This window comes from Penicillium maclennaniae (genome assembly GCF_028827695.1).
Source record: "Penicillium maclennaniae strain IBT 15551 chromosome Unknown utg000007l:1.0-4884863.0:1.0-4888362.0, whole genome shotgun sequence".
NCBI lineage: Eukaryota > Fungi > Ascomycota > Eurotiomycetes > Eurotiales > Aspergillaceae > Penicillium > Penicillium maclennaniae.
Window position 1 is genome coordinate 1,801,937 of NW_026623219.1, and position 13,449 is coordinate 1,815,385.

At 50.8% G+C, this 13,449-nt stretch overlaps 5 protein-coding genes across 5 annotated transcripts; 3 read left to right on the plus strand and 2 right to left on the minus strand.

Annotated features, from left to right (window-relative positions):
* Positions 1 to 413: 413 nt before the first annotated feature.
* N7477_007894 (uncharacterized protein) lies at positions 414 to 1,036 on the plus strand (the record flags this gene model as incomplete). The annotated part of the gene is made up of 3 exons (XM_056969557.1): positions 414 to 702; positions 759 to 863; positions 927 to 1,036. The coding sequence occupies 3 exons, from the start codon at positions 414 to 416 to the stop codon at positions 1,034 to 1,036; spliced, it is 504 nt and encodes a 167-aa protein (XP_056819589.1).
* Positions 1,037 to 1,241: 205 nt separating this feature from the next.
* N7477_007895 (Rieske [2Fe-2S] domain protein) lies at positions 1,242 to 2,567 on the minus strand (the record flags this gene model as incomplete). Its single annotated transcript, XM_056969558.1, has 1 exon — positions 1,242 to 2,567. One exon carries the CDS (start codon positions 2,565 to 2,567, stop codon positions 1,242 to 1,244), a length of 1,326 nt encoding a protein of 441 aa, XP_056819590.1.
* A 1,570-nt stretch (positions 2,568 to 4,137) lies between these two features.
* Positions 4,138 to 5,986, plus strand: N7477_007896 (putative MFS transporter; the record flags this gene model as incomplete). Its single annotated transcript, XM_056969559.1, has 7 exons — positions 4,138 to 4,150; positions 4,222 to 4,393; positions 4,460 to 4,620; positions 4,682 to 4,804; positions 4,860 to 5,216; positions 5,268 to 5,369; positions 5,430 to 5,986. 7 exons carry the CDS (start codon positions 4,138 to 4,140, stop codon positions 5,984 to 5,986), a joined length of 1,485 nt encoding a protein of 494 aa, XP_056819591.1.
* A 1,450-nt stretch (positions 5,987 to 7,436) lies between these two features.
* N7477_007897 (DNA-directed RNA polymerase I subunit RPA49) lies at positions 7,437 to 9,028 on the plus strand (the record flags this gene model as incomplete). Its single annotated transcript, XM_056969560.1, has 3 exons — positions 7,437 to 7,578; positions 7,640 to 7,959; positions 8,015 to 9,028. 3 exons carry the CDS (start codon positions 7,437 to 7,439, stop codon positions 9,026 to 9,028), a joined length of 1,476 nt encoding a protein of 491 aa, XP_056819592.1.
* A 459-nt stretch (positions 9,029 to 9,487) lies between these two features.
* N7477_007898 (uncharacterized protein) lies at positions 9,488 to 11,130 on the minus strand (the record flags this gene model as incomplete). The annotated part of the gene is made up of 2 exons (XM_056969561.1): positions 9,488 to 10,334; positions 10,370 to 11,130. The coding sequence occupies 2 exons, from the start codon at positions 11,128 to 11,130 to the stop codon at positions 9,488 to 9,490; spliced, it is 1,608 nt and encodes a 535-aa protein (XP_056819593.1).
* Between the last annotated feature and the right edge of the window lie 2,319 nt (positions 11,131 to 13,449).

A 13,449-nucleotide genomic window follows, 5' to 3' on the forward strand; every position in this document is an offset into this window, starting at 1 on the left:
TTTTCACAGCTCGAGCACCGACTCTGCCCAATGCGGGGGGGATCTGCGTCAATACACAAGCTGACTGGCCTGACAGAGCCCACTTCTTTACTTATTCTGCCCAGAGTGAGATACTCATTGCTTATGTTGCTTATGTCTTAGACAAAGCCTCGAGGATATGGATCAATGCGCATCTGCTGTCGCCTTATTCTTGATTTATCGAATTACGGGCTCAACTCTAGGGCTCGTGCAATGGTGCCCAGGTGTGTGGACCATGCGATTCCCACCCATCACACCATCAGGATAATTATGGAACCTCGATGAAATGATCGACAAGACTATATAAATTGGTGTTCCCGTGTCGTCTACTTGAACTCTCATCTGTTTCCAGTTCACAGTCGCTTAAGAATTCGATATCAACACAAATCATCACAATGAAATTCATCTCCGCGATCGCTCTGCTGACTGCTACGGCCGTGGCCAACCCCGTCGCCAGATCAGCCGACAAGGAATTCCACCTAAAGACCACCGGCTCCAAGACCGCTGATCACAATGATCTGTTTCTCACCACCTACCACACCGGCGCCGGTCTGAATGATGCTGTCCTCGAGAGCAAGGCTGATGCCGCAACCGCCTTCTACTTGAACGGCACCACTGCCCTCGCCGACCTAGGTACCTCATATCCCTGGGGTTTCGAAATTGGCGGTGACACAAATTATGCCGGTAAGCTTTGTTCCATCTCCCCAATCTTAGAAACAATCACAACTAACACCCAAAAGACTGGGAGGCTGTTGAAATCAATGCCGGCGGTGGTGCCGATGGCTTCTCCATTACGGATAATAAGTTCGTCTGGTCTGAAGCCGAAGGATTTGGTGGATGGCTCGGTAAGTAAAACACGATTGACGTCATTTCCCCTGAGTCCTTGGCTAAACTGATCCACTCTACAGTCTGCCAGTGGTACCACAATGCTCCTCAGCTGTTCTGGCTGGACAAGTATTACACGGCCACTATACCTTGCAGCTGTAGCGAGGTTGAACTGGAGCCCATCTACCTGTAGATGTGGATACCTGATTGAATGGTCGATAGCCTCGAGAGATTGTAGAAAAGCTTTGAGTCATGCAACAAGACATGAAATGTGAGCCGATGAATTTGGGACGGCCTCATTTGTATGAATAAATGAAGTATTCGTGTCATTTCAATGTTGTGAGATTCAATTCTATTGCTTTTGAGTTTGTGTCATACATCGTTATGTGTGGATATCATTATGCAGCTGCTATTTCCGGCGTGGTCCCATAGTAGCGCTTGTCCATGCCAGCTTGCAAGCGGGCTTCCTCGTTAAAAGGTCCTCGGAGAATGCCTCGGAAGTGTTTCGAAACGTTGTTGCGGAAGACTTGGACTGGGTCTGTGCCTTCTTGATCACAGATCCAGGTGAGCCATCGATGGCCCGTGGTGACGTGCGTGATTTCGTCGTTATGGATAATCTCGAGGGCAGTAACACTCTCTGCATCGCCGGCGTTGCGGAACTTCTGGATAGTCATTGGGTTGACGTCTAGACCCCGGGCTTCATGGACCAGAGCGATGATGCTGATTCGGGAGCGAAGGTCGTGTGCGGTTTCTATGGCGGATTCCCAGAGACCATGGTGGACTGGTAGGGCACCGAAATGAGAACCCATTTCTTCCATTCGTGTGCGTAGCAGGGAAAAATGTTTCGCTTCGTCACTGGCGACTTTCAACCAGTCGTGGAAATATGCTCGCGGTAGCTCCTGAGAGGTTCTCTCAGCGTGGAACGTTGAGAATCGTACACAGATGTCGATTGCCAAGTCGATAGCCCAGAGTTCGATATTCGCCAGGGCGTGGAGCATTGCAATCCGACTTCTGACGCTTCCTCCATTTCCAGCGCGTGGCATCTTTCCAGGCTCCAAAGTCTTCATTTTCTCGCGAGGAGGTTGATCGGGGGCGGCGATAGTACCCCTTCCAATTTCCATGGGCGAGTCGGTACGCTCCCTCTCACTAAAAATGGAAAATAGGTGGGTAGTCAACTCGACCTTGTGCTCTGGGTTAGCGGTGTTGAGAATATGAACAGCCCAATCACACAAGGTCGCCTGGTCATCGAGATAGTGTGCCATGCCAGGATCCGCCCGAGTAGGCGCTGACTTATCTGATGGTCGCGCATGCTTCAATTTGACTTTTTCGCTGACAGGTTCAATCTTTTCAAGCGTGACACTGACTCCATCATCAACTGGGTAATCAAGAGTGACGGATCCATCGCGAACATTCACGGGGAACGTGCACGCTTTGATACCCACGCTCGACTCTCCCGTCTCCACGTTGAAATCATAGGCGTGCCACGGACAAGACACGACGTACGCTGAGTCTTCAATATCAACGTGGGAATCTTGCATCGGGCCTCCCGCGTGGGGGCACTCCGCTTCCATCGCGTAGTACGACCATCCCCCTGTCTCGTTGGGTTTTGAGCCAGACGGGTCGATTGACGGCAGGCGGAACAGCACCAGCCGCTTCCCTGTCGAGAGATGGATCACATACCGCGCCTGAACGAATTCAGACAGGGGCCCACAGTTAATCAGCATTTCGATCACTGACTGTTTGAAGGGGCTTTTGTATCCGGTCAGTTGCCGAGGTCGCCGCTTGATGCTTGGCTTCAATTTTTGATGTCACGTGGAGATAAGGAGATGGGGTTACCGCAGAGGCAAACCATTTTGGACCAAAAGTACAGTCTGGACAGTAAATTGGAAGAGAGAAATGATAGTATTTTTGAAGTGTGTGTGCTGAAAGATTTGAGAACAGAATGTCTTTCCTTTGGCTGTGAACACATATTTTACTTAGGTAGGAAATCTAGTGTTTCCTGTCATCACCTCTCACGAGCGCGGTTTCGGAAATCCCGAGGTTCTTATAAAACATGTTGTAGCTAATTCAACCTGATGTTGGCATGTATTGAAATTGGGCAGAAGACTTAATCAATCAATTGCGCATGTGAGAAAAATTGCAATTCCGAATTTGGAAAGAGCAATTGCTATCTTGATCGACATTTTGACGAGACGGGACTTTTGGACGCCTTACATCCTTTAGCCGGTCTATAATCTGTTCCCTCCAATGCGTCTTATATGCATAAGGGGCATGATGCCACCAATTACAAAAGCTAGGGGACTCCACGGGCTTGAAGAAAGTGCTTGTCGCATTTACAACAGGGTGACACAAGTCCACGATCGGTTTGAAAAGTTCCCTTTATCGCTGAGGCCGAGATGCAGAACGGGCTTGTCGGCAATGATGCGGGCTGCTGAGCGGCAAGCATAACTGAGCACGGCCATGAATCTCAATTTGGTTCTGACCAAAGTGGCCCACCGCGCAAAGAGTGGACCTGGGTCCAGTGATACCCGCAACCTTGGACGAACTGTGCTAGTGTTGACGATCTCTCGATTGCCACGGGAATCGATCGTTTACCAGGCGTTGGAGGGATTCAACGCTGTGCATCGCTTGTGCAAATGCACTAAGTCAAGGCCATATTGCCAAGCGTCTGACAGCAGTCTGTTTGGTAAGACGAGCCGAGTGACCGCCCCTTTTTTTGGGTGGCGCGGATCCCTTTGCGGGGGAGAACTGAGCGCGACATCAAGATCCCTCGATTGCAATCGAGCGCACGACAGCGCCTCCAAGCACATAAGCTTACCACATGTAACCGTAGAATCATGACACATCAGCGACGTATCTGCAGCTAGAATTAGCACTTTGACTGCGGCCTGATTCCGTAGCTGGAGCTCAGATGATCATCTCGCACTCCAGGCCGAGATCGGGCCCTAAGTGGGCATTGTGGATCGCGGATGCAATGTCGCAGCGAGCTTTGGCTGACCGTGACTCAATACCTTGGATTTAGTATTTATTTAATCACCGGGTTCCTCTCGCCTGCGACCTTTTCTCCTGTTTCCTATTCCCCTTTCTGTTTTTTCCCTCAAGTTTGAAGCCTATACGGCGCAGAAAGCCGAGCCTCGGGTATAATCATCCCTGCATTGCGGGCTGGTCTGCGCTTGACGATCCTAAACCCGAACGGCGTGTGATTTGCGGCGATTGCTCTGGAAGGACTTCTCCCCCTCCTTGGCCAAAATCCTCATACCTTCGCGCGCTTCGTGCTAGCGATCACATTCAATCATGGGTCTGACAGGTAGGTGAATTTGCATCCTGTTGACGCGCATCGCAACTGCAAGCGAGCGATCGGCGCTGACAGCGGATCAGAGGCGCACAGCGGCGAGAAGGGCAAGAGCCTATCCCCAGACCGTCAATTCGATGGATCGGACTCGGAAGCCCCCCAGTTCTCGAACATCAATGAACGCAAGTTGATGGCCAAGATCGATGGGCGCCTTCTGCCGTGCATCTGTATCTTGTACCTGCTTGCTTTCTTGGACCGGTAAATAATCTTGCGCTCTTATGATTGAATGCGACAGGCTGCTGACCTGCAATCCTCTCCACATAGTGTCAATATCAGTAACGCGGCAATCCTTGGACTCAAGACCGACTTGAACATCGAAAAAGGTACCAAGTACAACACAGCATTGACGATCTTCTTCGTGCCATACATTGTTTGCGAAATTCCGGCGAATATCCTGTTGAAGAAGCTAAAGCCTCACGTTTGGTGTATGTGATTACCTTCAATGTGACGAGAATGAAAGCGAATGACTGACCTCTTGTGGTGCAGTGTCCTTTTGCATGTTTATGTTCGGCGTCGTGATGATTTGCCAGGGCTTAGTGACAAATTGGGGTGGATTGATGACCACTCGATTTTTCTTGGGGGTTTTCGAGTCGGGCATGTTCCCTGGGTGTGAGTATATACCTAGGATGCAGTGGTTCGGCCAGCGCATACTAACACACAGCAGGCTTCTACCTCCTGGGTATGTGGTATAAGCGTAGCGAAGCCCAGAAGCGATTCAGCTTCTTCTTCAGCTCAACGACTCTGGCCGGTGCGTTCGGTGGTTTGTTGGCCTATGGTCTATCGCACATGGCTGGTGACCGAGGTTACAATGGCTGGCGGTGGGTGTTCATCATTGAAGGCGTTATCACCGCGGCCGTCGCAATCATCCTCTTCTTCTTCATTCCCGACTTCCCGGAGGAGGCCAAGTGGTTGACCGAGGAGGAGCGCGAATTCGTCCGCGAGAAGCTGGCCAAGGATGTGGGCAAGTCAGCTCATCACGTCAAGATGGGCTGGCGTGAGATCAAGGGCGTCTTGTTAGACTGTGAGTTAATTGGTCACCTTGATTTCATGCAAATTCTGACTGCTTCTTAAGACAAGGTCATTCTCGGTGGCTTCATGTACTTTGGTCTCATCGTCCCGGCGTACAGCTATGCCTATTTTGCCCCTTCGATTATCCAGAGCTATGGATATAGTGGTATGTGCTGCGCCTGCATATGTACCCTTGTGGATTATCTCACTAACCACATGCTCCCAGCGGTTCAAACCCAGTTGTACTCGATTCCTCCTTGGGCAGCTGCATTTGTATTTTCCATGATAGTGGCTTTCTGCTCGGATCGCATGAAGCACCGCTTTGCCTTTACAATCATTACAGTGTGCATCGCCATTGCTGGTTTTGCCATGCTCTTCAGTATCCACGGCAAGGAGCACAGGCACGCCGAGTACGGTGCGCTCTTCCTGGTGACTTGTGGTGCTTATAGTGCTATGCCTGTCATCGTGTGTTGGTTCGCTATGAACTTGGGTGGTCATCACCGTCGCAGCGTGGGAACTGCATGGCAGGTCGGATTCGGCAACATTGGCGGTATCATTGCCACCTACTCCTTTATCTCGAGCGAGGCACCTTACTACAAGTCCGGTTTCAGCATTTGTATAGCATGGTGCTGCTTGTCCATTGTTGCATGCTGCCTCTATTTCGGTGCTATTTGGTTCGAGAACCGCAAGCGTGACCGCGCTGCCATTGACCCGAACGCTGTCTCGGAGGAACAGGAAGAATACCAGGGCGATCTCGCACCCACTTATCGTTACCAATTTTAGATGACGTTGCAATTCTGAAGATCGATGATAGGATTCCCCCAAATTTGAGTCTATGCGCATCCACGGGACGCAAGCTCTGAGAGTTCCAAGGTTGAAAACGGTCTGATGAGATATGAGATGCTCACCGATTGAAAGCTGTGAGTTACAAATGTACGGTGAAATAGCACCGAATACATGATAATGCGTGCAATGCACTGAACAAACCCTTAATGGAATTGAAATGACCGTTGCCCTACTTCCAAATAAGCGACTGCATGAGCGGAAACCCTATTTCCACTGTCTTCTGTGTGATGTAATGAACGCATCACGTGTCACCTGCTCAACTCCCTAAAACAGGTTAGCGCCTCGCTTAGCTGAGTAAGCCACCCACTACACAAACCCGTCGCGGGCCGCACTGTTTCTCTTTCTTCCAACCATCTCTTCATTTTCGCAGAATAGTAAGTCGCCACTCAGATCCCGAGGGCTCGCCTCGAGCTCCTTGGGCCATTGACTGACCCGGACATAGAACATCTACGAAGATGAGAGCTAAGTGGAGAAAGAAGCGCGTTCGCCGTCTCAAGCGCAAGAGAAGAAAGATGCGCGCCAGATCGTGAGTTTTATCTACCAAGCTCCGGAAGCTGGGGAGCTTTCCCCAGTGCCATTGAGCATTGCCACAAAATTATCCTCAATACTAACAATCGCCCACAGCAAATAAACTACTCGCCCCCTCCATCTCAGCTCCTCATGTCGAGGCTCATGTTTGAACGCTGAACACGACAATTGATGAATTCTTACGACTTCTTCTCACGCCCTCATCAAAACGAGTTGCCTGTCCGGATTATGTTTCCGCCCATCGTTTGAAGAATCAACAGCTCACCGACGGAATCTGCGTCCAAACAACGTTCCTATCTATCCAACTTCCTCGGATTCGTTAACGTCGGTTGAGCTGATATCGGGCATGGTTTTTAAACTCGGAGGGGTCATGTGTTCAGTTGAGGGTTGGAGGACTGGAAACAGTCTTGAGCTCGGTATTGGGGTGACTGGTCAACTTCGCTCGTATTGTTCGCAATAAGGTTCTTCTTCGAAGAATTGAGAGCTATGAAGGGTCCCGCACGAGAGTTTAGCGCACCAAAAAATTCTGGAGAAAGCTCGGAGGTCTTAGTTTCGATAGCTACGCTTCCCGATAATTCATGACTTTGCAGAGCACACATATTCACAAACATTGTAATTCAACTTGTAGCTGGTTAGCCTTGCAGTAGATTCAAGAAGCTAATATTATGCTCTTTGAAGCTGATGCATGTTTGTGTTGTGCGGATCCCGTTCACCGCCTTCCTAAAATTCGAACGTCGGCGCTAGGAAATTTTTCTGCCCGTGAGTTAATGACATTTATTCTATCAAGCATTCAGCCGATCACTCGAGTTGAATAATTGAAGCTTCTTACGGTGTTGTCTGTGCTTTAACTCCAGACAAAATGCCGTCCGACAAGATCGACAAGAAGCGCAAGCGCGCCACGGACCGCCACGAGCGCCCGAGCAAGAAGACCGCGCTGCAATCACTTCCCCCGCTGGCAGCTAGCCTTGTCGAGGACAAGAGCGAGCTTGCTCCTGTGATTGGTGAGTTATTTGGCACGGTAATGGCCTCTTTCCTGCAGTCCTGACCGTCCGCTCCACCTAGCTACCACCCCCGGCGTCCAGAGCTCCAAGTCCCTCCGCTGGACACCATATCTCAAGGCCCGCGATAATGTCACCAAGTCTGCCACTCGCAACCCGGGCATCGTCTCGTCTGAGATCTTGTTGCAGTCTTCCGAGCACGAGAAGATGGATTTTACCGGCCGCGAGGGAACTGGCGAGGATGCGGATTCACAATTGAAGCACTATGTCGCCGTCGTGGATCCTGAGCGCAAGACATGGCAGATCGTAGAGGCTCGTCGGGTTACTCTCCGCGGTGCTGTCCGCAGCAGGAAGCCTGAGGATGATGAGTCTGATGAGGAATTGGTAAGTCTTGAAGATCGGTTGAAGGCTTGGAAATGGATCGCTAACGACGATACAGAACACCATGCGCGCTCAGCGTACCGCTCTCACCAACACATTCGGTACCAAGCAGTCCCGAAAGGCTGTGCAGTCTATGCAAGAAAACGCTCAGCTGTCGAACGCTCCCGCCGGAACCGTCACCGAGGCGGGCGCAGCCCTCATCTCCTCATTGCCGGCCGGTGTCGCCTCCGGTGTGGCCAAAGCCACCGACGTGCAGGCCGAAGTGCAAGCCGCGAAGCCCCTGCCCCAACCCGACCTCACAGCCGCTCATCCCGCTGATGTATACCCTCTCGAGACCCTGGTTCCCGGTGGTGTCGCTACTCTGCGTCAATTGAACGGTGTAGACGAGTGGAAGCAGCAAGTGGACGCCGGTCTGGAAGTGACGACCGGTTCGCGCTTCGTCGCCAATCGCGTCGTGGCCGTCGCAAACGCCGACAACGCCACGCAGCTACAACTCCTCCGCTTGATCCAAATGCTGCTCGAGTTCGACCACTCCCTGAAGAGATTGGGCGGCGGCAAGGGTGCCGGTCCCGGTAGCAAGCGTCTCCCAGCGCGCAATGATCTCCGCCGTATTCTCTCCAGCACAACAGGCACCACATCCAAGGACCAGGACTCCGAGTCAACTGAGAACGATCTCCCCGACGCCGTCATCGATGCCGTGCGTCGCCGCTTCGCTCCTAGTGGAGGCTGGCTCTCCAAGCACGACTTGACCCTCCTTCACACCACCATCTGCGCTCTCTCCCTGCACATCCCACCCCAGCCAGCTAAGGACGGCGGGTCCAGCTCCTTGGGTGGTAACGCGCCCAACGAGCTGGCTACCGATCCCTCCGATCTGCGTGATGATCTTCGTCTTGACGCGAATACTGTGCAGCAGTACTTCCGCGAGCTGGGATGTCGCATTGATAAGCCCCGCGAGACGGAGTTCAAGAAGTGGAACATCAAAGGTGGTAAGGCTGAGGCTCAGGCACGCCGCATTGCTCGTCTGCGTATCCCTGTTGAGTTCCCTAAAGTTAGCCGTGGTGGTAGGAAATAGGTGGGGTCTGGACGTATTTGGTGAAATCATTGTCTGTGGTATATCCGGCGTTTCTCTTCATTTTTCACAGCTTGTCTCAAAATGGTTCCTTACGAATGAAGATCTCTTGCATATATTTTCTATCAACACGGCCTTCAAGGGTTGTATTCGTATATGTATTTATGAGGTGATGCCGCAAACAAATGAGGGGCTTATCAGGCGAGAACTATATATAGTCGGGAAGACCATTGAAAATTTAACATCTGAATAGAGCGAGTGTGTGCATGTTCAGAAATATTACATACACGCGCGCTATTCAGACGTATCCGATGGTTCCATACTTGCAAATTGACCTTCTTGCATCGACTCAGCATAGCCATGGATATCCAATTTAAGTAACGCGCAGACTAATACTGTACATGCCGGAAATATATTGTCATTGCTCATTATATGAAACATTCATAAATCATTTACACTCCCCTAGGGTTGCCCAGCATGGGAAGCAGCAAACGAGCTCGCTCTGCGAGTCTCTCCATGCCGCACACGATCAGCCTCAAGCTCCTGCGCGAATTTACTCTTCTTCCGGATTTCAGGACCCTTCCAATAAAAGACATAAATCGGAATCATGACCAAGAAGCCAACGCATCCCAGCAACGTGCTAGCCCACTGCAAACTATGTGTGCTTCCCATGTTCTGGTACATCGGCGTTGAGTACATGGTAGCAATACCCGCGAGGAAATCTCTCGCAAATCCATTTCCTCCAGTGGCGGAGGCACTGTATGGACCGTAGGCTGCGACCATGTAGTCGATTGTAGCCATGTAAATGGCGTAATTTGCCATGGCGATCAGACAGGCGAAGATAAGGGGTGCAATCCATGGAATGGGCGGACCCATTGATGTCCAGGCGAAGCCCAAGAGACCAATTGGTTCAAGAGGCGCGATAAAGAGGAGGAGTAAGAGGCGGCGTTCTGCGAGACGGGATGCTGCGCCTTGTTTGCGGCGGAGACTGATTTGGCGGTAGATATCTGGGAGGAAGATGATGTAGGCGATGATGTAGCCGATGAGAATTGAGCCAAAGGTCATGCCGACTGCGAGGGTGGACATGTTCCATTGCCCGAAGACCAAGGTGAAGGATTCGGTGAAGACGAAGATGAGGGCATCTGAGAATCCAGAAAGGAGAGAGAGGAAGAGGACGATGGGTTCGCGAAGGAACATCTCAAACGGACGGCGCCAGAGGCGGAGCACGTCGGCGAAGTCGAGTCGGGGAGTCTTGAGTTCGTTAGGGCCGTAGACTTCATCGCCGTTCTTGCGGCGTCGTTTGGCTTCTCTGTCGACGAGAATCGTGGCGCGAGTCTCGGGGACGAGGAAGAAGTGGAGGGTTTGTGTGGCGGCCCGAAGATCAATTGTATCCAGAAGATCCAGGGCCAGGAGAGGTATTGGCCGATGATGCCGCCGAAGAAAGGTCCGATGGTTGAGCCACCGACGGACGACAGGACGACAAAGGCAACGGCGTAACCTTGATCGTCTGCTTCCCACATATCTGCAGTCATTCCTAGGGTCACGGAGCCACCGGCTGAAGATAGACCACCGAGGATACGGCATACGATGATGGTGCCGAGGTTTGGAGCGAGAGCGCAGGGAATCTGCCAGACATTCACGAAGAACAAGGAGAGCTGCATGATGGGCCAGCGGCCAAACTCCTCAGACCAGGGAGCCCACAGCTCACATCCGAACGCATAGGCGACGAGGAAGACACATTGGCCTACTCGAGCGGCTTGTTCACTGATATGGAATTCCTCGGTCATTCCGGTGACGGCGTTGGCGTAGACGCCGCTGTTGAAGTTCATCGACATTTGCACGACGAAAATAACGCTTAAAATCGTCCATTTCTTCCACGTTGGAAAACAGAAGCCTAATTTATCATAGCATTCATCTTCCGTGAGCTCGCGCTTGCCGGCCTTCTCGATTTTGGGCGCATCTTCACGACTTGTCTGATCGAAGTCGGAAGCGTTCTCGACGTGGGCGTCGTTTTTCTTCCGTTTCTGTTTCAGCTCGTGGTCCTCGAATTCTTTGTCGATTTCTTCCCGCTTCTCGAAGAGCGGAGAACCTGTTGGTTCGTCCATGGGGGCAGTGTATGCTCCTTAGATCCTGTACTGAAATAAAACTATTGTGGCAGAGTAGGTGAAGGTATAGATATAGGTATAGGCATAGAAAGTATTCAAACTCAAAAGGATGAAATTAGGGAAATATGCACAAATTGCCCCTATATAAGCCAAAAACTAAATGATATTGGCGAAAATGGCGGACATCTATATACTACCAAACAATCAGTGGAATCCCCAACTTGGGGGCTTCCCGATTTTGACACGGCCGCAAGGGGAGATCCCAGCGACAATGCACAGCTCATTAGGGTGATGGGAACATCGGATCCACTCACACCGTCTATATCTATCGTGAATGGTCGTAAGTTGCATGGAAGATGAATTAGCCCGGCAAAACCTGTTGTGGATGTAGTTCACGGCCCGTGGGGCGACTGTCGGCAACCCGACGTCGACGTCATATCCACCCAGGCTACGTCAAGCCTGGGGTTAAAGATGCGGGAGAGAATGAGAAACGGAACTCCACTACTTCCTCGGCTCTGACTATCGTGCCAATCGTCGTTGACGGAGCTGCGTGGTGGAGAACCACTCACATGGCCTGGAAGGGCGGGCGAAGTGCAAGATGTTGTCATAGTTCGCGTTCGCTGTATCAAAGGACCATTTAATGCCGTTCGAGGAGATGCTTCCGATGTCCCCGACTGCCATCAATACATTCCATATCAATTATGTAACCTTGTCATCTTTCACTTTTGAAGGTCCCAACGTTAGGAGGTGCGGAGTCGTGGACTTTATTATGGCTACCTGTTAAGTAATTCACGAGCTTCACAGAGACTGAATTTGGCGCCTACTTGCGTAAAATGCATCAGCCTGAGAGGCGATAGTATTAACGGATTCAAATTTACGAGTCAGCTTCACTTGGCCAAGACATCTAGTAACCAATGGGTACGAGTCGGAGAATCCCGCAGACGGACAAACTGGTTGTGCCACTGGTACGGCCAAAGGTATAATTGCTCATCACCTAATCTCAGGTCTGGGTCTCAAAGTGTGAGCTTAGACATCGATCAAAAAAATTACAATTCTAAGATGAATCCTCTCACCGCGAGTTGACTAGTTCATGAGACTAGCGCCAATGGTGAATACACGCCATGTGAACACATCAAGACTGGCATCATTGCAAGGCAGACCACATTTGCCGCCTGAACTGGATCGCCGAATATCCCTCGGTCTGGCCATCTCTGTCCCTCGGTCACTTTCCGCAACACGAACGAAGTTGCCTGATCCGATCATATTCTGGATATTGGGTCCTAATTGCATCTCTCAAGTTCTCTTTTCCACGGCTAACAATTGAATACCAAATGATGAACATACGCCCTTTTTTCTTCTAAAAGTCCATGATCGAATCTACTTAACACACGAGCATCGCACAGACGTGCAAACATAGCACATGTACATACGCACGCACCTACAGCGGGCCATGCGGGCACATCGTAAGAGGCTTCGGCCCCTTTTTTGCGGCTCCACTTCTAATCCGGATCTCCAGGTCCACCCCCGGGTCCACAATGTAACTTTCATATGCGAGGACGTTTGATTTGGCGAGAAGATGACTGCGCCAGTTGGTTCTTCTCCGGGTTCCCTCTTGTGGAAGGTGTACTGTAGTCCCCATGCGCGACGATCAGAGCAGTTGCAAGGTTACCCCTGCATGACTTTACTAACTCTGGCAGCTTGAAATGGTTGGGTTTTGGTGAAAGGGTCTGGAAGTCAGCGACTCAGCTGTATCTTTATAGTGTCAAGAAGTGTGTCTCGAGCACATGGTCGACCACAAGTTTGCCATGTGACAAGATGCCTGAGAGGTGAAGCCCCCGCCCCAAGAGACGTACAAGTACGAATGGCTCGTCTATGATCCGGTTGGTTATCATGATCATCAACCTCATGTCTGGCTTTCAACATCACTCGAATCCTACCTAGGTAAAAGACCATCCTTGACACTTGACTCTTCTTGTTCTGTGACCTCCTTTCCAAAATAGGATGTGTCTGGCGCTATGGCGTGTAACCCTATCTGTTTGTATCGAGGAATGAAGGATTAGATTTACCCGCTACAAATCAAAATGGATTCGACAATCCCTCAATAACCCGAAATCTCATTTGACTTGGCTCGTGCCATCCGACTCACCACACCGGATCTATGTAGATAGAAGCTATATCCAATACATACGACAGAATTGTTCCAAATGCAAGGCCATCGCCAATGCAGTCATCGGACAGCGAAGACAAGACAAAAGATATGAACATAAGAGGGAACGAAAAAAAAAAAAGAAAAAGAAAAAAAAGGCCAATTATTCGATC